General features: G+C 46.4%; 2 protein-coding genes across 6 annotated transcripts in view; one reads left to right on the top strand and one right to left on the bottom strand.

The window, feature by feature from the left end:
- Nucleotides 1-10,003, top strand: part of PERM1 (PPARGC1 and ESRR induced regulator, muscle 1) — a 74,503-nt gene extending 64,500 nt beyond the window's left edge. For all 3 annotated transcript variants that reach the window (XM_083752598.1, XM_083752599.1, XM_083752597.1), the window contains exons 2-4: nt 901-2,854; nt 6,104-6,217; nt 8,579-10,003. In XM_083752598.1, coding sequence (XP_083608724.1) covers nt 901-2,854; nt 6,104-6,217; nt 8,579-8,661 — 2,151 coding nt within the window. In that variant the 3' untranslated portion in view covers nt 8,662-10,003. The remainder of the gene's footprint in view (nt 1-900; nt 2,855-6,103; nt 6,218-8,578) is intronic.
- Nucleotides 10,004-18,038: 8,035 nt separating this feature from the next.
- Nucleotides 18,039-25,573, bottom strand: part of PLEKHN1 (pleckstrin homology domain containing N1) — a 57,943-nt gene continuing 50,408 nt past the window's right edge. For 2 of the 3 annotated variants that reach the window (XM_083752605.1, XM_083752606.1), the window contains 6 exons: nt 25,100-25,285; nt 24,103-24,372; nt 23,086-23,235; nt 22,509-22,733; nt 22,159-22,207; nt 18,039-20,655 (listed from right to left, as the gene is read on the bottom strand). In XM_083752605.1, the coding sequence (XP_083608731.1) occupies nt 20,465-20,655; nt 22,159-22,207; nt 22,509-22,733; nt 23,086-23,235; nt 24,103-24,372; nt 25,100-25,285 (1,071 nt within the window). In that variant the 3' untranslated portion in view covers nt 18,039-20,464. The remainder of the gene's footprint in view (nt 20,656-22,158; nt 22,208-22,508; nt 22,734-23,085; nt 23,236-24,102; nt 24,373-25,099; nt 25,286-25,573) is intronic. The other variant, XM_083752607.1, reaches the window with a different exon arrangement.

Raw genomic sequence — 25,573 nt, 5'->3', positions numbered from 1 at the left:
AATGGCAGAGCACGTGCTTTGCATTCAGAAAGTCCCAGGTTCAATCCCTAGCATCTCTAAGTAGGACTGGGAGAGGCTCCATGTCAGACTTGGGAGGGCTGATGCAAGTCACTGGAGGCAATACCAGGGTTGCCATATTTTTTTAGATATCAGCATCCTGTTCTCATAGTGCCCAACAAAATGCCTCAGTGGGAAGCCTGCACAGAGGACATCAGCCCAACAGAACTTCCCCACTTGTGATGCCCAGAAACTGGTTTTCAAAGACATACTTCCTCGGACAGTGAAGGAAGAACACAACCATTGTGGATAGCAGCCAATGATAGACATACTGCTGTGAAAATGTTGTTGTTACAGCCCTATTTAAAGGCCTCTATTTGTGTCCTCTGTGGTGGTAGGGATGGAAGGATTCTGGTTCTCTCAGTTTCTCATTTTCCAATCTTATATTAAATTCTCCAGTTTTCTGCAGCAATTCACAGATGACGATTATTAGTTAATCCTCATGAAGATTCATCAGCATTTTGGTGCAATTTTCACTCTAATAAAAACATTTTTGTGTGCAGTTTTGACTAATGTGCACATCTTTGCAAGCATTTTTCTAATGTAGTGCATTTTTGAAAGTTATTTTCCCTTATCAATTCTTATGCACATTTCCCACTAATATGTGTATTTTTTAGAAAACAGTGGCTGGCTGGAGAACTGCATTGCAAGTGAATTTCAAAGGATATCTGTGTTTTGGTTCATATATTGTTTTGGGAAGTATAAATTTGATAGATTTGCCTTTAAATGCAAACTGAATCTAATTCCCCCTCTATCTCTTATTGCAAAGTGAAACATGCTGTAAAAACTTCTCTCTTTTCTCTCCCCTCTCCCAACAACTCCATCAACATGTCCCTTTCCCAGATGGAAAATTTTGAGTACAGCATCCTGTTGAACGACCGGGATTGGGCTGAGTTCTATTTGGAGTCTGAAGAATGCAGTTTGAGCCAGCCAGCCTTGGCCACAGCTGACGAGCAGCTCCTCAGCGACCTTGAGGAAGGGGAGGCCACAGAGAGTGGGTCGGTCCAAGCAAAAGTGGGCCCTGTCCTCCCAGCCAGCCATTTAGCCAGCTGCCTCCCACGTGGAACCCCGGATGGGCACCTGCTTGTAGACGAGGTTTTGTCTGGCAGCGACGACGAAACAGATCTGGGCTCTGTCATCAGGTTTCTCTGCAACAGCAGACAACTTGGCACAGCTTGCCCCCAGTCTTCCAGGAGGACCCAGGAAGGTCAGCTGCCCCGTGTCACTTTGAAGCCATCAGGAAGTCGGAGTGGGCTGCAAGTTACTGTCACAGAAGCTCCATTTACTGCCAAGGAAACAGAGAGAGGAGACCAGACCATAAATCCAGACTGCTCCCTACCAGTGGTGCTAGCTACTGCCACCCAAGCGAGGGCCTTGACAGAGAAAAGCCCAGGGCAGGAGAGAATGGAAAGACCTCCCTGTGCTGAGCCTACAAACCTGAAGACCACAGAGGGGGCAAACAACAATGGGGGCAGTCCTCTCTGCTTGGAATCACAACACTCCAAGGACAATCCCTCCCTGGCTGCCTGTGTGGACATGCAGCTCCCAGCATCGATGAAGAGCACAGCAGCTTGTTGGGAACCAGAACCCCCACTTGCTCCAAGCTCTGCGCCCTTTTCTTCTCCAGTTTCTGTAGAGCTTGGGGGAGCAGAGCACCCAGAGAAGGGTGGCAAGCCCCTTCAGGTCACCTTGAAGGCACAGGCAGCAGCGCCGCTTCAGGAAAATCCATCTCCATCTCAAGGGTGTTTGGTTCCAATCGTAAGGGTCTCCGCACCATCCGAGATGCTATCGGCAAGCCGTGGGGGAAGTATTCCGAGAAGGGCGAGCAAGGAAGAAAACATTTCTGCAAATGTCAACGTTGAGAGTAGAGCAAGCCATAGGGAGGCCTTAAAGGAGGGAGGCCCACCGAACCAAGTCAGGGGTTCTCCATGTGACAGTGGGGTACAACAATTTCCAAGGGCATCGGAGGAAAAGAGAGGTTCAAGCCCAATCCAAGCAACCAATTCCATATGTGATGGGCTATTGCACAAAGACACAGAAACAGCTGCTTCGACAGGAAGGGTTGAGAAGAACGACAGTGGAGAAACGTGCCACTATCTTGGCGTGGCTTTACCATTTGAAGAAGCTTTACCATTTGAAGAGGAACTTCAAGGAGAACAGACATCAGAGCACTTAGGGGAGTCCACTCCCTATGGTCTGACATTAGAAGGCTCTCCAGAAAGTGGCTTATCTGCTATGACGTGGCCAGAAATGTATGACTGTTTTTTCTGTGATGACACCCAGCAGAAGGGATTGGGGATTGGGAAGGGGCAACCGATCTCAGGGATTGACCAAGAGCTGCCTGAAATGGATGGGCCTGAAATGTACGAACATTTCTTCAGCGAAATGGGGGAGGCCAAGGTGAGAAACAAAGATGGAGCTCTGGAGACAGTCTTCAGCTCCGGACATCAGTCATCGCCATCTGGTGGCTCGGGGGACCTGGATTTGGACATAGGTGACGGTGCTATGCAGATGTCTACCCCAGAGGTGTACGAACACTTCTTTGCCATCAGAGCAAAGAAGAAGAGGAACTGGAGGGTTTTTTTCTTCAGCATCCCAGCCTCAGAGATGAGGAAGGCTGCAAGAGCTTTAAAATCCTTTCTGTGCAGACCTGCACATCTTCTCAGATCACGGCCCACAAGCCAAGCCCCTCTGCTTCGGAAAGGATCTCAAGGAAGGCTGGTGCTCGTGTCTCCGAGGTTCCTGGGTGAAAACCTACCAAGACCAGAAGACCTAGGGATGGCTGTGATGCCACCAGGTACCATTTCTTTTTCCTGATATGTGAGTGGGTTTTTGGTTTTGACAACTTGATACGCTGACCATTTAACTGTTTTGCCAGTGCTTAATTTCTAAACAAATGTGCCAGGGCTCAACACTTTGTGCATCTAAGGCAGATGTGGGGAACCTCAGGCCCAGGGGCCATATGTGGCCCTCCTGGACTCTTGTCTGGCCCTTAGATAGGGTTGCCATATTTCATATTATTAGGAAGACCTCAAAATTGTTGAGATTTTATTAGGAAATCCCCAAAGTTGTTGAGCTTTATTTAGACAACCCCCCAAGTTGTTGAACTGTGTTGTTGTTGTTTTTTACAAAAACACCAAAAAAGAGCAATTTTTCAATTGACTTGCCTAAGATCCTTTTGGAAATTCCTCCCAGAAGTCAATTCCACCTTTGAAATCCTGGTAATGTCCGGGGAAATCCAGACGTATGGCATCCCTACCTTTGAACTCTCCCCAGAGCACCCTCCTCCCCAGCCCCACTCCATCTCCCTAGGCCACACCCTTACTGACTCTCCTTTGCACCCTTCTTTGTGTGTTCATGCCTGGCTGGAATGCACCCTTGTGTTCTGATCATGCTTCTTTCCTTTCTGGATGGATAGAGGGATGATGGTGTGTAAGTGCGCATAGAAACTTCTCCCGCCCGCCACTGGTGGATGACCCCCCCCCGTCCCCCCGAAGGTAGCCCAGAGAGAAGCATGACCCTCAGTCTGAAAAAACATTCCCCACCCCTGACCTATCCTAAGGACTGGTTGCAGAGTTCCGTGGTGATGTCATTTGGGCATTTGGCATCTTCATTTTTAATAAACAGATGTGTTCCCAGCAGCAGCATGACCCTAAGCATTTTGTTAGGGAGCACATGCTTCAAGGGAAGGTACACTCTGCATGTCCTCAGAGGCCCTCTGTCCTTAGGTCCTTTCTATTGAAAACATAAGTTGGTTTCATTCTTTTTAAAGTGAAAAGGCATCAGCACACATACCCAGAGGCACTATGCCATGCCCAAAGTATGAGAACATTTGGAATCAAGTATGGCAAACCCTTTTGTGCAGTGGGTTCAAGAGCAGCTAAATTGTGGCTGTTATAGTGGATACACATGAAATAACTTTCCTGCGGAGATGTAAATTCCTTACAAACGGAAAGATAGATGATAGATAGATAGATTAGATAGATAGATAGATAGATAGATAGATAGATAGATAGATATAGATAGATGATAGATAGATATGATAAATAGATGCACACACACATATATACATCAACCTATTGATATTTCATATACTCAACCAAATGGTGACCTCATTATTTGAATAAAGCCCTCTTGCCTTGGTGGTGACTAATCAGCCAGCCAGCCTTAATTGATGGCCTAGAATAGATCAACTCACAGAGAGTTTTACCACTTGCAGAGAAAACAGTAAAAGAATATTGCAGACCAACAAATTTACACTGGCACAAACATTTGAGGACTGGAGAGTCGGCTGCGTCTGATGGAGTGAACTCTAGCCCACGGAAGCTTATGCCATCATAAATTCATTAGAGTGCTGTAAGACACTGTTGTTAACGTTTTTTACAACACACCCTGGAGGTTAAAACCTTTGTAGCCCTGTCTCAGGCGTGTTTACTCAGAAATAAGCCCTGCTGAGTCACTCCCAACCTAAGAGTGCATTGAAACTGGACTTGCAACCTTGGGCCGTCGAGAGGTCCTGTATCCCCAAAGGAAAACAGTGCTCCAAAAACGCTCAAGGGTCATCTGCAAGCACCCATAACTGATTGAAAGTAGCTCCTCTCAGAAGTAAAACAAAGACTGACCTTGGAATGCTCAAAAGTTGTTCTTTGTCCTGAGCCTCGAAGCAGATTGAGCATTATTGCGACATTTGTTCTTCTGCAGGAGACAGACAGAAAGAGTGCAAGGAGTGGATGGGTAAGATTAGAACTCAGGTCTCTGATCTATTTGCTTGAAAGCTAGCCAGGCATTACTCTGACCATACATTTAAAGCACAGGGCTTACCCCAAAGAATCCCGAGAATTGTCATTTGTTAAGGGTGATTGGAATTGTGGCTCTGTGAGGGGTAACCTGCAGTTCTTTGGGAGGAAGCCATGACCTTTAAAATGCCATATAAACATGCTTTGTCTATATGGGGTGGATATTGATTATATGGACACACAATGCACTATCTTGCAAGATTCTTTTCAGTGGAAGCTGAGTAAACCAATGTCCAAGGTTAAGGTGGGGGGGAGCACATTAGGGTTGGCTTACTAGTACTGCTGACTCTCTTATGAATCACATGACACATTCACCAGCCTGTAGTTATTCCACTACTTCCCTCTTTTTCTCAGATTTTTCAGACTTGCTTTATGATGGCTTTTTTCATTTATTGTAGGGATGAGTAAACCAGATGTTATTGTGCTCCAGGTCAATTCTGCCCCAGCCAGCATAGCTAATGTTCAGGGGTGATGGGGGTTGTAGCCTAGCAACATCTGGAGGGCCACAGGTCCCTTATCCCTGGACTAAAGATGCCTGGGAGCTGGGAGCACCCTCCAGAAAGGAGGCTGTTGCGTCTCTGCGTGGGGTTATAGACAAGGGAGATACAGCACTGCATTCTGTACAGTGTGATCCCTGTTTGGCAACTGAATTTGTTCACAAGCAAAAGGAGCAGGCTGCAAGATTAGGGCAGGTGGAAGGTAAAGGAGGAAGAAGGTAAAAAAGGGATCGTGGAAAGCAATGGACTCCTGGGAATTTAAAGACATTATAGCAAGAGCAACCAACACAGTGCTCTCCAGAAGTTGCTGGACTACAGTGCCTATCATCCCTGGCCTTTGGCCATGCTGGCTGGGAATCATGGGAGTTGTAGTACAACAACATATGGAGTCCTTGTATTCCAGTTGCACAGTTCTCACTGATAGGCATTCCCAAAGGCACCATTTGAATATCACTGAGGTGGAATGGAAACCCCAGGTTGAAGGACAGCTGTGAAGCTGGTCCAAATATAATCACCACTGCTATCACCATCATGCCAATGTCTGGGGATTTGTTTTTTTCTAAAGAAGAAAAATCCTTTGTGAGGATCAAAGGCAAAGCATGCAGGGATTTGAAAGGTCAAAAGCCTTTATGCTTTAAAGTTGAATTGTTCATGGTACCAGTGTGATAGGGGGAGGCAATGCTCTAGGATTCCTGGATAAACATTTCCAGGAGAAACATCTGTATTGGTTCTTCTTCTTCTCCCCCGCCACAGAACGACCCCTCCAGCCGGTTTTTACACAAAGAGACATGTGCTTGGGCTTTATGGCGTTTGCTTCGTGGGCTGTGAAGAGCTCTGATCTGCAGGCCCCGGATGCTTGGAAGATCGGTAATGTATCCAAGGGCTTTGTGTGGGAGAAGCACAACTCCTAGCGGATTTGGAGAGGGGGTGGATTTAAGCCTCAGAGATAGACCAGGAATGTTAACATACTGGTTCCGCTCTGGAACAGAGCAGAACTAATGCCAAGAGATGTTTCCCTCTCTCTCTCTTTTTTTTAACCATTTCTTTACTCTCCCCTTCTCCTTCCTTAATGGCCCAACTTTTTATTCTAAGCCAGTTGTTCTTCTCATCAGAAAGGGAGGCAATTCAATCATTTGGGAGTGACTGAACAACCCAACAGCACTTCCTGTAAAGAAGGGGGTAGATCACTGTGATTAGAAGGCAGAGGGCACAGAGCAGTGGCTCTTACAGAGGCACAATGGCAATGCTCCTCTAGGTCTGTTGTCTCTCTGCATTGGGAGGGATTGCTTTTTCGGGGCCTATCCAGTGAAAAGAAATGCCAGAGTCACCTGCCCTCCCCAGAGGCTGATTGGAAGGAGACAAAGGCAGAGTGTTACATCATACAGAGGCACAATGGGCAACCTCCTTGGAAGGTGCATCCTTTAAACTCACAAGTTCATTTGAATCAATTCCTCCTTATGCTTAAAGATGACTACTTCTCATTTTCCTTTCTCCACTGGCTCTGGAATCCTGACCAAGGAATGGGGTGGGTGGGAAGTAGGGTTGCTTGTCTATGGCTGGAAACAAGAGTCTCCCCACACACATTCTGTGCTCTGTCAAAATTAAGCCCCAGGACTTTAAGGCATTATTAGGCAATATGGGATGGCCGAGGAAGGGAGAAGATAATGACTCCACCTAGTGCAGGGCGTGCAAAGCTGGGTAACTGCAGATGGGGAGATAGGTGGCTGAACTTGTGCCTGCGCTTGGGCTGGGTGATGATCAGGTAATTGGGAAGAAAGTGACATCCTTTGAGGCTGGTGGGAAAGGGCTGTAGCTTGGTGGTTAGAGCACCTGCTTTGCAGAAGGTCACAGGTTCAGTCCTGGTAGGGCTGTAAGAGGCTCCATGTCTGAAGCCCTGGAGAGATGCTGCCACTCAGTGTAGACAATACTGAGCTAGATGGACCAATGGTATAATTTGATATATGGCAGCTTCCTATGCTCCTGTGAAAGGGGAGGGCAACCATTTAGGCACAGCCCAGATGTTGGCATTTTATTAAAAGAGAGGTTTTCAAGGTGAGCTTACCCAGAGGCTCAGTAGAGCCAGCAGGCCAGGCAGAGTGTGCCACTGGCCATAGCTCAGTGGTAGAGCACCTGCCTCGCAGGCAGTCAGCTTCAATTCCTGGCACCTTGAGGCAGGGCTAGGAGAAACTTCTGCCTGAGAGCTGCTGCCAGTCAGTGTAGACAATATTGAGCTAGATGGTCCAGTGTTTTGACTTAGTGTAAGATAGCATCCCATGTCCCTGTGTCATAAGGGAAGGGTTACAGCTCAGTGGTAGAGCATCTGCTTTGTATGCAGAAGGTCCCAGCTTTAGTGCCTGGCATCTCCAGGTAAGGCTGGGAGCAAACTCTGTCAGAAAATCTGGAGAGCAGCTGCCAGTCAGTGTAGATAACACTAGGGTATATAGACAAGTTGCAGCTTCTTTTGTTCCTATGTCCTTACAGCAAAAAACAAACAAACAATGGTCTCAAGAAAGGATATTGAAATTAATGGACCTAAATTAGGCATGATCATTAACTTCAATGGGTCTATTCAGAGTAGGACAAGCATTGGATTGAAACCTTAGGGTTAATTTTTGCTGTGATTCTTAATAATAATAATGATAATAATTTATTATTTATACCCCTCCCATCTGGCTGAGTTTCCCCAGCCACTCTGGGCGGCTTCCAATTGAGTGTTAAAAACAATACAGCATTAAATATTAAAAACTTCCCTAAACAGGGCTGCCTTGAGATGTCTTTCAAAGATAAGATAGCTACTTATTTTCTTCACATCTGAAGGGAGGGTGTTCCACATGGCGGGCGCCACTACTGAGAAGGCCCTCTGTCTGGTTCCCTGTAACCTTACTTCTCGCAATGAGGGACCCGCCAGAAGGCCCTCGGCGCTGGATCTCAGTGTCTGGGCTGAATGATGGGGGTGGAGATGCTCTTTCAGGTATACAGGACCAAGGCCGTTTATGGCCTTCTTCCCAGCGATCTCTGGTATGTATAGATATGTGAGGGGAACTCTCAGCACCCTTAACAAACTACATTTCCCAGGATCCTTTGGGAAATCCATGACTGTTAAAGTGGTATAATAGTGCTTTCAGTGCATGCATTCTAAGAAGACAAGGAAACGATTTGCATAACAACCTGTCTTTCTTTGATACATCCATCTGCACTGTGGATGCATCTTCTTTTTCCCTCTTTCAGTGTTGCTAGCAAACTTTGGTACCCTCTCAGCCATCCGCTTCTTCAGGCGGCAGGTCATCATGGAAGCTCAGCACGGAACATAACAGGACACAGGTCAATTCCATCCAATTCTTGGCGGTCCTTTGGGGATGAGTTGGAAAGGATATCACGGTACTTCTTTGGAGACAGGGAACCAACCTTTGGGGCATCTTGGTCTATCCTGGACTGTTGGACTCACTAATATAACCCCCCTCAACTGGTAAGACGGCAAAGAGTTTTGAAAGATAAGATGGAGGCTTCCACAGAAACTGGAGTTTGGTTCCACTGTTAGTGCTAGAAGGAGATGCCAGCCTGAAACCTTTCTGTCCCTGGCCAGTAACTCACCTTGAACTCATGGGAGAAGGAGGGCTATAAATAAATAACCCAGCCTACATCTGGTAGCTAGCTAGCTAGCTGGGCAGCTGCTCATGAGGTAGACCTGATGGCCAAGAGACAACTGGAAGGTGCAATCCGTTTTTGGAGAAGAATATTGAAAGGAGGCAAGTTTCAGGGATGGTTTACCAAAACAAATCCAGGAGGCAGAGGCGTAGGAGATAATGGTGCAGTTGCGGAATTTTAGCTTGAATGGTCCATCAGAACCTCTATCATTTTAGCTGTGAGGAATGTATATTGCTTCAGAGGGGTGCATTTGGAGCACGTTCTACTGAAAATCAGGTCTCCCAATTTCTGCCCTGACAGCACCGCTTCTAGAAAGTCTTCCTGAATGAACTGATGCCTTTAATCAAGAGAATGTGAAGGTTAGGATGAAGGGTAGAGGCTCACACTGGTGGCTTCCACATATTCTTAAGTGAATGTGGGAAAAGAAGAGTGAAGGAAAAGATGGCTCACCGTATCTGCTGACAGAAGCAACAGGTTGAAAAGGAAGGGAAAAGGTTAGGTTGAAGTAATGAGAAGAATGTCCTAAACACAACATCCTTTTATCTAGGAGGCATCCAGACATTCTCCATACAAAGTAGGAGAGAGAAAGTCGACATTTTTATGTTTTGAAATACCAGCACATTCACACTGTCCAACCTTTCAGTGTTAAGCCTCCTGTCCTTTTCGCAGTAGGTGATGGGCAGGGGGATTTTTTGGCAGAATCTATAGCCTTGGTTATTACAAAAGACAATAGATTGAGCAGAACTGCTGTATCCTTGGAACATTACAGCAGCGTGTGGTTTTCTTAAACTGTTTTGAAGAGTTCAGTGATTGATGTGGAAGGCCACAAATCTCTTCCTGTTGGAGTTACTAAAAATGTTTGCCTTAGTAAATGGCCTTGCTTGCTGGGTAGGTGAAAAGTTACCAGTGGAACAATACTGCCTGATGAAATGTTCTGTGTAACTTTAACATTTGCAAATTCCTATACCAACAGAAGTTGAGCCAATAAAAGATACCACTACTTGCCTGCGTTGAGGTGGTTATTATTATTATCATTATTAACCCCAGGCTTCTAAGGCTTGGAAGAAAGATTGAATAAGCTCTAGTCGTCTGCAAGATTCCAACACATGCCCAAAACTGTTTAGTAAATCATCACCATTATGCTTTAAAAAAACGCATTATTGATTTATTCGTGATGCTTAACATTTATGCATATTGTACATTTGAACGTTGAAAGCACTTCTTAAAAGGTAGGTCTCAGTTATTGTCCCCATATTGGAGATGAGGTTGGGAGGGTGGTTTGAGTTGCCTAAAGCTTTCCTATTGTTACCAGGATTTGGATTAGGGATTGGCTCCTTCACAGATGCTTAGCCGCTACTCTGAAATGGCACCTCTGTCTTCAGCTGATGTTCTTTCACAGCTTCCTTTCTGCTCCTCTGCCTAGAGTTGCCAATGTAGCTTTGTGCTCTGCATCTATGCCTTCAATGCAAGGAGGGCAAGGAGCCCTAGTCACCCCAAGGGCCACATTTCCTTTTGACCAACTTTCCGTGGTCCACATGCCAGAGGTTGGTGGGGCCAGAAACAACACATGTAAACTTCACCTTTGTGTAGTAAACTGGACTCCACACACGCTCTCACAAGCCCCTCTCTGTCTTCCATCCAGACAAGCAAAAGGGATTATCAGAGTTCAGGGACACATTCCAGGCAGGCAAAAAACATTCAGGGAGTGTGTGGAACAAAGACTAATCAGTGATGTGGCTGGAGACAGTGTGAGGCCTTGGGAAAATACTGAGGGTCAAGTAGAGAGATCAGGGGTGGGGGTGGTGCACATTCAACTGCCAGGCCTGAGGTTTGTCACTGCCCCTTTAACTTCTATGCATCAACCAAAAATTCAGCAAGTGAAATGTTAACAAAAATCCAAATAGAAAAACAGAAATATGTGTACACAAAAGAAAGTTTACAGCATACAAAAAAGTGCCAAATGAACGTGCATATAAATGTTTCCTGGTAAAGGAAACTTTTTTTCAAATCATGCCATGCTTTGGCTGCCATCTCTCATCTCTCACTTGGGTAACTTTGTAATTTTAGATGTATATTTCAACAATCTGAGAGCTGGTCAGTGACGGTTTAGGACTCTGCAGCTTACTAGCGACTCCTGTGGATGTTACCACTGTCGGAGGAAGATAGGGGCGGGGGGAACACACCGCTTCCAGCAGCATGATCCCGGTGGGGTGCCATCGTGGCTGCACCCCCCCCCCGTGCTCGACGCCCCACCCCCACAGGGCGCGCACCAGCCACAGCCCCGCCTGCTCTCCACCCCCCCCAGTGCCGGAGCATGAAACTCCGCCACCTGATGTTACATATGCATTTAGGCTCTATGTACAAATGTACAAGTGGTCATCAGAAAATCAGTTCATGCACATTCCTGCCTAAAATCCATACGTGGGTAAGCCTGAGTAAATCCGGAGGGGCAACTTTACATTCACTGGATAAACACATGGTTGAGTGAACTATTGACTGACTTGGTTCACCTGCAGTGGTAAGCCAAAGTATGACTTGTCGTGACCACATGAATGTGCTGGCTTTCAAAGAGGAGCTTCACATCTTCTGGGCTTTTTAGGTCAGTGGAGAATGAAAGCTAAGACAAGGTTTTACTTAGTGTGTTGCAGTGGAGGCTGCTGTATTTCGGCAATTGGGGCGCTGCCCCACCAACCTTAGTTTGCCCTCAGCTAGCCTCCATCTATCTGCCTTCCTACTTGCATCCAATCCAGTGGGTGGAACTGGATGCCCAATCTTCCTCTTCCTTAGTCTCAGTGTTGCCCCTTGCAGAACTCAGCAGGGAGGAGGAGGATGGGAGTATTAGTTGGCTCAGCCTCTGATTGGCTCTGGCTCCTCCTATCATTGGCTCTGGTACCCCCTACTGTTGGGGTCCCTGCCTTCTGCCCTACCAATCCCAACAGGCACCAGTAGCACTGGTATCATGGCAGAAAGAAGCTTGTAACTCTGCCTCAGCCTCTGCCTAAAGTGAGATTGCTACAGACACCTGGAATTACTCCAGTTTCTTTTTGCAACTGGGCCCTCCAGGGTGGGGAGGCAGCAGAGGGCATCCAACACAGCCTGCTGCATCAGGAAGACAGAGCCAAGGCTGTCTTCATGGAGATCTTATCCGAATGGCATCGTTTAGTTAGCATGATTGCTGCTTTGTTCTCAATGGGGAAGTGAAGGCGAGCAAAGTATTGCTATCATCAGAGGCGAGGCAGCAACCGCCCTCCTCGTGAGCAGATCCAGATGAAATGTGGGCCCCTGGGAAAAATGAGTGAGCGGAGTATCAGAAACCGCAGCCAAAAATGGGAGATTAAAAACCCAGTAGTTTCTGCTCGGCTTGTTGGAGCAGCAGCTATAGCTTTTCTTCTTTATCTCCCTCGACTTTCCAAAGAAGGGTTGGCAATTCTCTGGCATTTCAGAGTTTTTAATCTCTGTCTCTGGAAGGGGAGAAGTAAAAAATACTGGGCCCAAAATAGATGAGAAGTTAATTTACGGACGCAATCAGTATGGCTGTTTTATGTTATGAAAATTGCAGCCAGGGGGGAGCCTGAGCAGTCCCAGAACCACGAGGAGTGCTTAACACCTTAATCCTCTACCACAATAAGAGGGCCCATGGCTCAGTGGCAGTGGTCCCTGCTTCAATCCATCTCCAGGTATGACTGTCTCCCATCTGAAACCCTGGAAAACCTCTGCCAACCAGTGCCAACTATAGACTTGATGGGCCAATGATCTAATTAAGTGTAAGGCAGCTTTTATTGTTCCTGTGCCTTAAGGGAAGGGACATAGTTCAGTGGTAGAGCATATGGTTTGCATGAAGAAGGTCCCATGTTCAAGCCACAGCAGCCCCAGGCCAGATTGGGAATGCTCTCTCTCTGAAATACTGGAGAGCCACTGTCAGTCAATACTGAGCTAAATGGGTCTATTTAAGGCAGCTGTGTTCCTAAATCTTCTCCCTGGAGCTGCTATTTGCATTTCAAGGGAAATGCTCATTGCCTTGAAAATGGTCGTGGCTTGGCATTTACGTCTTTTTAATCCCAACAGGCTCCACCCCTGACCCACCAAGTGCCATAGTCACCAGATGTCACTAGCCTTCACTGTTACCTCACTAGGCTCCACCCCTTGATCTGCTGAGAACCACCCCCTCCATGTGCATATGGTCTGAAAGGGCTTCTAGTGTGGAGGGCTGCTCTTCCAGGCACACAAGAGTCCCAGCACAATCACTAGCCGCATCTGTCCCCCCCCAAAAAAAAAATATGGACTGAAGAGGTAGGATAGGGATGAGGAACCTCAGACGTGGGTGGGCCACATGTTGCCACCCAGAACTATCTACCTGACTCTTGGGACCATCCCCAAGCCACAGCCCTCAATAGTTCTGCTTTGAACCCTCCCAGTGTCTTTCTTCCCTGGCCTGAAATATGTCCTTGAACTCTCATCATGCCTCGTGTTTGTCTGGATGTAGGAATGAGAGGGGTACATGTTCAGTGTGTGTAGAGATTCACTTTCGTTGCTCCACCAACTTTTGCCTCTGGGTCCACTCACCATGGCCATGTGCCCCCTCCCCCCTAAAAGTTGTAACAAAAAGGAATGTGACCCTTGAGCTAAAAAAATAAAATAAATTCTCCATCTCCCGAGGTACAGCTTTGCTGCTAGCTTCAGTTTGTTTCCTTTTCAGTACTTATGCACTGACAACAAGAGCTTGTTCCTGCTGCACCAGCAATGACCTTGATGAGTTTATCGAAAGCCTTTTTTCCCCTGTGCTAAGCCTGCCAAGATGAGTGCAATTGGCCGGCATTTAGAGACCGTTGTCAAGGGGGTATTGGACTGCCCTACACAGCCTCTGCCCTCACCCAGCATCTGACGTGCGTTACTGCCAAGCAAATGAAAAAGTCAGACAGGTGCTTTTTCAGTCAACATTGTCTCCAAGTTTCAGCTCGCAGACCATGCCAGCAACCTCTTTCTGCAAAGAGCCCCTGAAATGTAATGCTAAAGGTTGGTGATACGCAAAGAGCCACCAGGACACTTCCTGTCTGTGGATTAACTATATATATGCATTCAAGCTGAAATTAACATGATGCATGTAAAAAAGGAAACCTTTTAAGTGGAGGTTAAAAAAAATATCCTAGGGTGATTCCAGACAACCTGTTTATTGAGAATTCATCCTTATTTGTTTGTAGGGAAGTTAGACAATGTTGGCTATTTAGTAAGTGTTCGTTCTGATTTGTTTGCAGGGATGTAAGATGAAGTTGTGCCAAAGCAAGTCCCATCCCCCACTTTGCTGTGCCTTCCCCCATTACTTTCCTTATGGCAAAAAGTCTGTTCTATTGCACAAAGAAGGTTGATGCATAAGAGCAGCTCCAAAGCATCTCTAATTGCACAACCTGAATTTGCCAGTATGGGATTGAACCCCACTAAAAAAAAACACCCCAATAGTTCAGAAGTCCTCCCCCATAAATTGTTTCTGTATTGGCCTTGGGGACATTTGGGGGGGCATATGCTTCCATTTTTCATGTTTTTATGGATGCTTTATGGGAAACAATTCATAAACAAAATGAAGAATGAAGCAAACCCTGGGTCTCTCCCTTTCTGAATTTTGGAGGTTAAATCCTCATCTGTTTAGGGGTGGGGTGGGGGTGTCAGTTCATTTGTGACTTGCAAAGGCAAAGCTGCAAATACCACTTCAGTAAATGTGGGAAGTGTTTCAATGTGTTTGCTGTGCTACATTCCTACGGGCAGTGTACTGGCAAAGCAGAGATGCGTTTCTTAAGAGGAACCATCGCTTCAGTGGCAGAGCCTACTTTGCATGCAGAAGGATCCAGGTTCAATCTGCAGTGGCATCTCCCAGGTAGAGCTGGGAAAGACCCCTGCCTGAAACCCTGGAGAGCTGCTGCCAGTCAGTGTAGACCAGGCTTTCTCAACCTTGGCCCTCCAGACGTTTTGAGACTATGAGACTACAATTCCCATGATCCCTGACCACTGGTCCTGCTAGCTAGGAATCATGAGAGTTGTAGGCCAAAAACATCTGGAGGGTTGAGGTTAATGAAGCCTGGTGTAGACAATACTGAGGCAATATCATTAGCTGGATTCCGCTTAAGGCAGCTTCCTGTTTTCCTGTGTCTTAAGGAAAGGGCCATGGTTCTCTGCTGGAGCAGCCCGCCTAACATACAAAAGTTCTTAAGCTAAGGGCACCTCCGACAGCATGTCTGGGGAGAGGCTGATCACTCAGTGGCAGAGCACATGACTTGCCCAAATCTAGCCTTCTTCAGGATATGCTATCTTACTCTGACCACCTAGCCACAACACACATTTAAAGTTCGTGGTTATTCCCCAAAGAATCCTAGAAACTGCAGTTTAACTCTCACATAGCTGCAATTCCTAGTACCCATAACAAACTATAGTTCCCAGGATTCCTGGGCAGGGGGAGGCATGTGCATTAAATGTGGCTGCGACCTATACATGGGCATAGCCTGGAGGGGGAGGCAGAAGGCAGCTGCCGCCCCTAAATATAGTAAATACCGGTAAATAAAAAATGCTTAACTAACTGAGGTTCTGTCCCCCCCACAACATGAAGCCTGCCCCCCCAACATGAATCTTGGCTATGCCCATGGACCTATATGAAGCAATTCCCTCATCCCACCCTGGAAGCACCAACTTCTGTGATCCCCCAGCTACTGTCTGAAGGAGGCCAGGCCAAGCACAGGCTCGCTACCTCAGAAGTACAGTGGTACCTCAGGTTAAGAACTTAATTCATTCTGGAGGTCCGTTCTTAACCTGAAACCGTTCTTAAGCTGAGGTACCACTTTAGCTAATGGGGCCTCCCGCTGGTGCCGCGCCGCCAGCACAATTTCTGTTCTCATCCTGAGGTTAAGTTCTTAACCTGAGGTACTATTTCTGGGTTAGTGGAGTCTGTAACCTGAAGCGTCTTTAACCTGAGGTACCACTGTATGGACCACCAATGGAAAACCAATGACTTCCAGAGTTAGAACACAGCAGTCCTGACCCCCATAGAGCCAGGTTCATTCACTTCATTTCATTCAACTCCCTGTAATATCCTCTCTCTCTCTCTCTCTCTCTCTCTCTCTCTCTCTCTCTCTCTCCAGAATTCAAAAGCCACTGGTATAACTAGCTGTTTGATGCTGGCTCCTGGAACTGTGAAATTTCCAGGTGTCCAACTGTTCTCTTCAGTAGCTGGGTCTTAAACTGATGCTCTGCTTATATTTGGGGAGAAGGCCAGAAAAAGCTCTTCCTTCAGTGGCTGCCTGGCTCTGCCTCCCATTTAGTTGCCCTGCCCATCACCCCACCAGCTCCTGTATTCACTCGCCACCGCAGAGAGCTACACACCCGTGTTTGTCACACAACCACCTTTGCCTGAAGGGAAGTGTGTGGGTTTTAAAAAATGTGCTTGGGAAGCAGAAACCCTAGTTGAGAGTAGAAGTAGGGAAAAGGGTGACCCTGGTGCATACATAGATCTTAGGATTGGGTTGCCCAGTTACATCAATAGAAAGGCTAGGTACCTAATTGGTGCTCCCATAAGCCACATTTTTTGTTTATTTATTATTTGCAGAACTAGCAAAATGCCTGCAGTTATGGTGGAAGGGCTCATAAATTCAAGAACCTCAATTTGCAGTCTGTTTAGGTAAAGGTTAAGGTAAAGGGACCCCTGACCGTTAAGTCCAGTCGAGGATGACTCTGGGCTTGCAGTGCTCATCTCACTTTACTGGCTGAGGGAGCCAGCATTTGTCCGCTCCGCAGACAGTTTTTCTGGGTCATGTGGCCAGCATGACTAAGCCACTTCTGGCAAACCAGAGCAGCACACGGAAACGCCAATTACCTTCCCACTGGAGTGGTACCTATTTATCTACTTGCACTTTGACGTGCTTTCAAACTGCTAGGTTGGCAGGAGCAGAAACTGAACAACGGGAGCTCACCCCGTTGAGGGAATTCGAACCACCGGCCCTCTGATCAGCAAGCCCTAAGGCTCTGTGATTTAGACCACAGCGCCACCCGCGTCCCTTGCAGTCTGTTTACTGTACTCCATAGAACTCAAGGGCAACAGTTGGGAATTGAGCAGATCCTCATCTGCATAGCCACACCCATTCCTTTGGATAGCAATTTCCTTTGTTTCCAGGATGGGGGCAGCAGGTGCTGTGTTTCTTACATAGCCAGAACAGCATCACCCATGCAGAAGAGAAAGGTAGCACTGAGCATGGGAGATTCCCAGGTTTGCAGGTGTACAAAAATAAAAATGTATTTTTTGGGGAGGGGGGGTCCTTTTAAAAAAAAGACACCTCTCAAATAATAGCCCAATGGAGAAGTGAACTAGGGAACATGAGATGTTGACACGTGTGTGTGTGTGTGTGTGTGTGTGTGTGTGTGTGTGTGTGAAGCACTTCACACTTCAAAATTTGGTTGCAGATCCCACTGTACTACTGTATTAACATCAAGGGCACTGAAGTTTGAATACACGCTCCTGCAAGATGTACCATATTTACTCGAATCTAATGTTCACCCTTTTTTGGCTGAATTACATTGTGAAAATCAAGGTGTGTGTTAGATTTGATGGCGCATTAGACTTGAGTAAATACAGTATTTTACAGCCTGTGCCTGAAATCTGTCTCCACCCTTCAAAAAGCCAGATTGCAGGAGTGATAGTAATCTAAAACTAGGTGACCTGGAAACGCAATCCCAACATATTAGGTTTCCCCAGCAAGTCAGTGCACCTTTGATTTCTGGGGAAATCTATTGCCTCACCTGTACAGGAGATGTGAGAGATGGAACTCAAACTAGTTCTAATGATGTCATGCCATAAATTTAGGCCTCTACTGCAGGTGTGAGTTGAATTGGGAAGTACTGTACTTTGAGATTCAACATGGGTTTGAAATGTTTTAGCATATATCATAAGGTCCTTTAATGGGGCCAGTCCAGCGGCTAAGACTTATCATAAAATTGGTACCACTGCTCATAGTCACCAATAGTCTCATTCTCCATGAAATCTAGTTAAATTAAGGAGCAAAAAGCTATGAACTGTTACATATATTAACTTTATTAGCAGTATGGTCTTCCAAGAACGTGTCAAGAGAACTGTACAGCATGTAAAATCCATTACATTTGCAACTTTGCTACAACACCTCGCCCCTCCTTATACACACATGCACACATATACAAACACACAAACGCACCCTCTCCGCAAAATCTTTGAAAATGGGTCTAATGCAGCTGTGGTCTGAGCCCTGAACGTTTTGACACCCACTGTCTTTTTACAAGCTCCTACATCTGCTTTGTAAAATATTATTAAAAAAAAAATCCTTCTACCCTCACTGGGTCTAAAGCTTCCCCTTCCTTGAAAATACAAAAAAAAGGAGAGACTTGCGGTTTCAAATACTGTACAGAAACAAGCATCCCCAAGTTGGTGTAACTCTGGACCAGCTGGAAAGATGTAAAGGCAGTTCCAGGAGCACTCCACAGAGTTTTGTCAACAATCACACAATTGAATAGCATTTCTTCCTCCCACCTCTCCCACTGCCCCAAGGCACCCGTGTTTACATATTAAATAAAACATCAAACAAAAAAAACTACATGTAAACTTCACTGGTTGCCATCTGTTTAAAGTAATATTTATTTTTATTTATTTATATAAAAAGTTCAAGTAAGGAAGACACACCAGGCCCTTTCCTGATGTGGTACCACCACAACATAATAAATCATCCAGTGAGGTTTTAATTGTTAAGAGTGCTGGACCAAGGTCTGGGAGTTCCAGGCTCAAATCCTCACTCAGTCACAAAGGCCACTGAAGCTCAGGATTGCTAGAGCAATGAAAGGAGGGGCTAGGCATGGCATGTCCTGAACTCCCTGAAGGAACAGTGGGGTATAAATGCAATTTATAATAAATAATAATAGAAGCAGACTTGACCTAATTGGTTGCAGGTCCCTGCTGTGGGTTTCAGAATTTGGAACCCGAAGATTTGTGGCCTCGCAGAGCTTGCCTGTGCCACCAGGTTGGTACTGGAGCCTGGGATGAATGATAAATGCAAGCCACACCAGCTCCTTTGGATGCAAAAGCACTCTTCTTAAGCAAGGATGGGGAACTGCTTGGACTGTCCAAATGCTGTTGGGCAAACAGAACTCCCAGTGATCTCAACATCACCAGGAAGGCCAGAGTAGTCCCGCATCGCTGCTCAACACACGGCTCCGCCCCGAGGCTCCAGGGGGCCACACCAGGCCCAGCAAACCTCTCAACTGAGTACCAGAGCACCCGCCTTCTCAATTCCTCTCCCTGCATTAACATTGTGACTATCTGCCTCAGTGCTGGCACTGGTGCTCCAGACGTGACCACCACCTTTTATTCTGAAATTTGCTCACTTGCAGTGCTGCAAAAAACCAAGAGGTCCTGGCACAACGCTGCAAGCTGCAGGCACACAGGAGGTGCAGCACCCAGCAGTGAACTGTGTAACATTTGAACAGGGCATGTTCACCTGGGCATTGGATGGGTGTCTTCCACCCACACGGGTCTTAGGCAGGCAAGAACTAGCTCTCCCTCTTCTTCCCCAGGTGGCTGTTGTGAATGAAGCACATTCTGCACACAATCAAGGGAGGCACAGCCTCCTTGCTTATTGTGGAACATGCTATTCCAAAAAGGCAGAGGTCTGGGTTTCCCTGGTAAGCACTAAAGCATCAGGAGGATAGGAAGTGGCTGTCAGTACCATTCCCTGATGCACACATCTGCCGGTGTTGCATTTTCAATTATATATACCCACCAGCACACCTTCATTTTAGACTAAGCGGTTCCCTTGTTTTCATAATACTTCTCTTGCCACATCCCCGTCCCCCCCAAAAAAGAAAATTGTTGCAGCTAGCAAGTGATTTTTCTTCTTCCTCTTCTTGCATAAAATGGCAAGATCCGTTGGTCAGATGCAAAAATGTGGGCTTCGGTCTCCACCAGCTGCAACAATGAGGAGTGCAGGGTTGATGTTTTTTATTATTATTATTCTTTTTTTCATAGCCATTACCAAGAGTCCAGTGTCCCAACTGCAAGTCCACAAATGCAGGCACAGTGGATTGGATGGGGGGGTGGAATGCTCTCATTGAAAGCCCAGGCTCCTTTTCCAGACCTGTTTCTTATAGCACCACAACAGGAAGTGAAGGAACAAATCAAAGCATAAAAGTGTGCCTACAAGTAACAGGAAGGGCCACTGCCTTCTCTAGGATACAAAAACTTCTTACTTCCAGAGGAGCATTTTGTTTCTTTTTTTTTAAAAAAAGAGGAGCCTGGTTAGCCTTGAGCTCAATTTTCCAATCCTTATACTGCCTCAGCAACAAAAGCAAGAGGAGCAGAGGAGAAGCAGGCAGCCATGTTTCTTTCTGAAGCTCTTTGTTGCTGCCCTCAGTGCTTCATATAACCCCCACCCCGTTTTAAGCAGTGGTAGGTCTCAAGTCCTCTCCTCCCCCCTTTCAGCAATGGTAGATCTCGTTGTCAGAGACTGGCACCGTCCGTCGGAAACCCGAGCCCTTCGCTTCGGTCTCCCATATGTTGTCGTAACTGAAGTCGCTCTGGAAACTCTGGAGCTCGGCATAATCGTGGTAGGCAGAGTCGAGGCGCTCTCGTCCGCTGTCGGGCAGGTCGTACGTTCTGAGGCTTTCATCTACAGAGGCAGTGGATAAATTGAGGCACAGGAATCAGACATAATATCTAGACCTAAACACGGGGAGCTGCCTATTCAGGAGTAAGGTAAAGGTGAAGGGACTCCTGACCATTAGGTCCAGTCGCGGACGACTCTGGGGTTGCGGCGCTCATCTCGCTTTACTGGCCAAGGGAGCCTGTTTACAGCTTCCAGGTCATGTGGCCAGCATGACTACCAGAGCAGTGCACGGAAACGCCGTTTACCTTCCCACCGGAGCGGTACCTATTTATCTACTTGCACTTTGACGTGCTTTCGAACTGCTAGATTGGCAGGAGCTAGGACCGAACAACGGGAGCTCACCCCGTTGCGGGGATTCAAACCGTCAACCTTCTGAATGGCAAGCCCTAGGCTCTGTGGTTTAACCCACAGTTAAACCTGCATGCAAATGCACCTATTTGAGGCCCAAGCTGGGCATCGGAAACCTTGTCCTCTGGCCTGACATTAGCAAATGTTTGACTGACAGATACAGATCCCCCAATTGTGGAATTCCCTCCCAAGAGATGCACCAAGCTGCCTCCTTCTTTTGTTTTTAGACATGCTCTGGAAACCTTTCTACTCTGTGGAATCTTTTTAGGACTGACTGGTACGTGGCCCTTTTCCTAAAACCCAACCAAACTATGTTGTTTTGTTTATTTGCAAGGATTTCTACGCCACCATCACCATGAGAAAATTGTCATGGCAAGATCCACAGTAAGATTACATTCATAAAACAAAATATAGTAAAATAAATAAATAAATCAGTAGATCAGCTTAATACATTAAACATAGCAGAGATCACCCTTTAGGTAAAACCTGCGTGTAAATAGGTGAGTTTTAAGCAGCGGCCTAAATAGCCACTCTGAACTTGGCCACACTTCTGCTTGTCTCTTGACTAAAAAGCACAGGTTGTTTGAGTGATTTTCCACTTATCCCATGTTTTCTTGGCACAGGTCCAAGCAGTTTTGCCTTTGCCCCACTGCTTTCACCCATAAAACCCACTTTTTAGCATTAAAGCAGAACAACTGTCAAACTTGGAAAACCTGATTGTGGTTTGTTCTGATTTGGTGCTAAACCACAGGTTTTCCTGGGGGAAAGCAGCAGGGCAAATGGAAGTGTGGATGAGGCTTGTGTCTGGCCATCGGAACTCTCCCCATGACACTCAACCTTGAGCCACACCCCCTTGCCATAAGCCGCACCTCTTCCTGGCCTTGCTTCACACCCTGTGTGCTTTTGCCTGACCTGAATGTTACCTTGAGCTCCAAAAATTGCCTCTTATGCATAGAAACCATATGGCTTGTTTGTTGCTCTGCTCCCTTGCTCCTTCCACCCCACCCATCACTGGCATGTGGCTCTCACATGGTTGCCCAGGTGGGAATGCGCTCCTCGGGAGGAAAAAAAGTTCCCCACCCCAATGTATTCTCTTTTTTTTAGAGTACTTGGAGCTGGGATTGTATTGTGAGACAGCCCAAGAAACCTGGGACTCACCTGAATGCAGCAAGGAAGTTGTCAGAAATTCATCCCGTGATAAGGTGCTCTGAATGGTGGAGGGAGAAACAAAGTTGGTGTTAACAATGTCACTTAAATAATGCAGATGGAGTCCAGAGAGAAAAGAAATCTTAATAACCTGTAACCCAGGAGTTAGCAAAACCCAAACACACTAAAGCAGGTGTGGGGGAATCTCTGGCCATCCAGATGTTGCTGAACTACAACTCCCATCAACCCCAGCAATCATAGCCAAACCCAAGGATGATGGGAGTTGTGGTTCCGCAACATCTGCAAGGCCACAGCTTCCCCACACCTGCACTAAGGAGTACTCCCCTTTAGACTGTACTCACTGAGGTCAAACAATCGGTGTCTGGAGAAGGCATCACTGAGAAATCAAAAATGGACCCGGGCATGTTGCATCTCTTTTGAGGCGTTTGCTCTTGCCAATGGTTGTCAGGCAGAAGTTGGGAGTTCTTCTTCTGCACCAGAGTATTATGGGAGACAGGGACAGACACAGGTATGGCTGGGTAGCCATTCTGCTGCTCCAAGGAGCTCTTTCCATGGTGTTTCATGAACTTCAAAGGAAAAGGAAACACGGCTATATTTAGCTGGTTATTCCAATGAAATTCTGTCTGACTCAACCTCTCCTGAAGCTTTGTTTAAGGAACTGGTGGGAAACCTGTGGCCCTCCAGATGTAGCTAGAATTCATCTCCCAACAGAACTTTGAGAAAAGTTACTGACGCAGAAAAGCGAGGGGATGGCTCTTCTACAGATAGATACTTATTTAAGCTCAAAGGAGCTTGTACTTATTTCAATTTATGTCACACTGGTGGCTTTCCCCTCACAGCACACAATTTGGGGATTCCTTTGTTAAACTTTGGGGCACCTTTTCAAGGGATCTACTGTCAACTTAACGTGCACAATACCTCTTCAAGGAAGTTGGGGTCTCCTGCTCTGTGCGAAGAAGGGGAATTTGGTGTATAAGGGTCAGCGTACATAGGGGAGGAAGGCAGAGGCACGTTCTCCAGGTTAGTGGGAGCTGGGCAAGTTCCTCTTCGCAAGTTCCACGGTGGCAGCTACAGGAAGAGAAAAGAAGGTTAATGAATGTGATGCCTCACTACTTGAGCAGAAATTGGTTCCAGGGAAAGGAACCAATATGCAATGCAGTGCATGCAAGGAATTACGATGTAAGCACTGGAACATGGGAAGAAACTGTATAAAATTACTACTGGTACTAGAAGGGGAGAACATCAGACCTGAGAGTTGAATTAGACTTACGAGTCACTTGTCACCTGAAAGTCTTCAAGTGACTTACAATGCATTTTAAACATAAATATAAATGTATCACACCATAACAACAGAACAAAACAACCTTCGTAACAGAGAAAGGAAGTGTTGGAAGCACACCACTAACAAAACATCATCATAGTTTATCAAAGGCCTGGGGCAAAAAGTTATGTCTTTCCCTGGCGCTGAGAAGATGTAAATGAAGGCATCAGGTGGACCTCACTGGGGACAGCATTCCACAGACAGCCACAACTGTAAAGCCCTCTCCCTTATCACACCTCTGAGCCTCCCTTGAACTAGACTTAGTTCCTTTTTAAAAATGAACTTCCCAACCTCTGATTTATACTAGCAGCAGTTCCCCAGGTTTTCAGGCAGACATCTTTCCCAGCCCTGCCTGGACCTCGGCACATGTCCTGCCTCTGAGTTGCAATTCCTTGCTACCAAAGTAAGAGCCTGCTGGATCAGGCCAATGACCCATCTTGTCCACCCAGATGCCTGTGGGGAAGCCTCAAGCAGAACCCAAGCACAAGGGGACTCTCCCTTGTTGTAGTTTCCAGCAACTGGCATTCAGAAGCATTGCTGCCTCGGACTGTGGAGGCAGAGCACGGCCATCGTGGAGGAAGTTTGAACATTGGTCCCATCTCCTGGTCGCTTACATTGTTCACATCCAGATGCAACGGGGGAAGAGCAGGATGGTGGTGTTGCTGAACCACAGCGGAGTATGGCTCATTGTACACTGGAGAAAGGACTTCTCCACTGGGATGCTCTGGGATGAGCTGGAAATGGTTCCTTTCCCCATCCTGGCTGTGGGGTTGTGGCTGCTGGGCCAGTGGCCCACATTTCCCTTTGGATTTTCGAGAGCTTCCTTTCCTTTTCAGCTCAGCTTTTGGCATCCCTGTGCTTGTCGAGACTGGCTTTCCTGGACACTGAGAAGAAAAAGGAGAAATCATGTGATTTGCTTATCTGAGAACCAAGCTCCAGTTATGTGCATTTTCCTCCAACATGATGATGATGGATTACGTTCTTCTGTCCTGTCTCCTAGTTATATCTCCTTGTTGTAACATCCTCTTTGGTCCCAGCTCTCACTGTGTCAGTTTAGTTTAGTTTTATTAAACATTTATTCATTAAATTTATGCTGGCCTGTTTTTTTACTTTAAAAGATTTATACACCACTTAATTGTAAAAAAACCCCCAAGTGGTTTACAAAAATAATGCAATAATGAAATGATCAGTAAAATAGTTAAAAGCAACCAACATTAAAAAAAAAGTTATTAAAATCAGCAACAAGCTAAGACCTGATTAAAATCCATGTCAACATTCTGCATGTCTGGAGAGGCTTGCCTAAACAAAAATCTTGTTAGCAGACTCCAAAAAGGGTACAGCAAACGCTCCCAAGCAAAAACCAGAACAAAAGAGAAAGCCATGCAAATTTGTTTAATTTATTGAATTCTCAGAATTTAATGTTTCTTGATGCAGAATTAGGATTACTATGTTAGAGATCCTGCCCCCTGTCACAGAATATATACAAGCCCTGGTGGTCAGGATTCAACCAGGATCCTGAACATCAAGGATCCTGCTCATAAAGGAGGTGGTATGAAAACCACTTCATGTTGCAGCTTATCTGGGCACCTAATTTCCAAAATTTTTACCTACCCGGACTGGTTGAGCCTGGGAGTCATCAGCTAGTCGGCATTCTGGCATCACACCAAATGACTGCCTCTCGGAAAGGGAGCCCGCGCTGTTCTGGGAGTGGTGTGTGGATGTTGCCCCCTTCCCTCCTGATGCCCAGGAGTTTGTTCGGCCATCAGACGTGAGTGAGCCTCTCCCGCTTCCTGAGAACTGAAGCAACAAACAAGGAAGAGGAGGATAGGGTTCTTGGTTATTAAATATTGCATAGTTACAGCTGACTTTCTTTGGGCCAATGTGATACAGAAGGACAGAGTGCTGGCTGCTGGCAACAAAAACCCAGGTTCAAATCCTACCCAGTTATGGATTTATCTGGCACAATCTACCTCTCAGGGCTGTTGTTAAGGGAAAGTGCAGTTAACGAACTGAAAAGTGCAACAGGAATGGTACACAATAAAGGTGAAAGGCAATTCTCACATTTAATAATGATGTAAGAAGAAC

Source organism: Podarcis gaigeae (genome assembly GCF_964106915.1).
Source record: "Podarcis gaigeae genome assembly, chromosome: 8".
In the NCBI taxonomy this organism is placed as follows: domain Eukaryota; kingdom Metazoa; phylum Chordata; class Lepidosauria; order Squamata; family Lacertidae; genus Podarcis; species Podarcis gaigeae.
The sequence above is the reverse complement of the archived record's forward strand: the minus strand, read 5'-3'. Positions and strand labels throughout refer to the sequence as shown.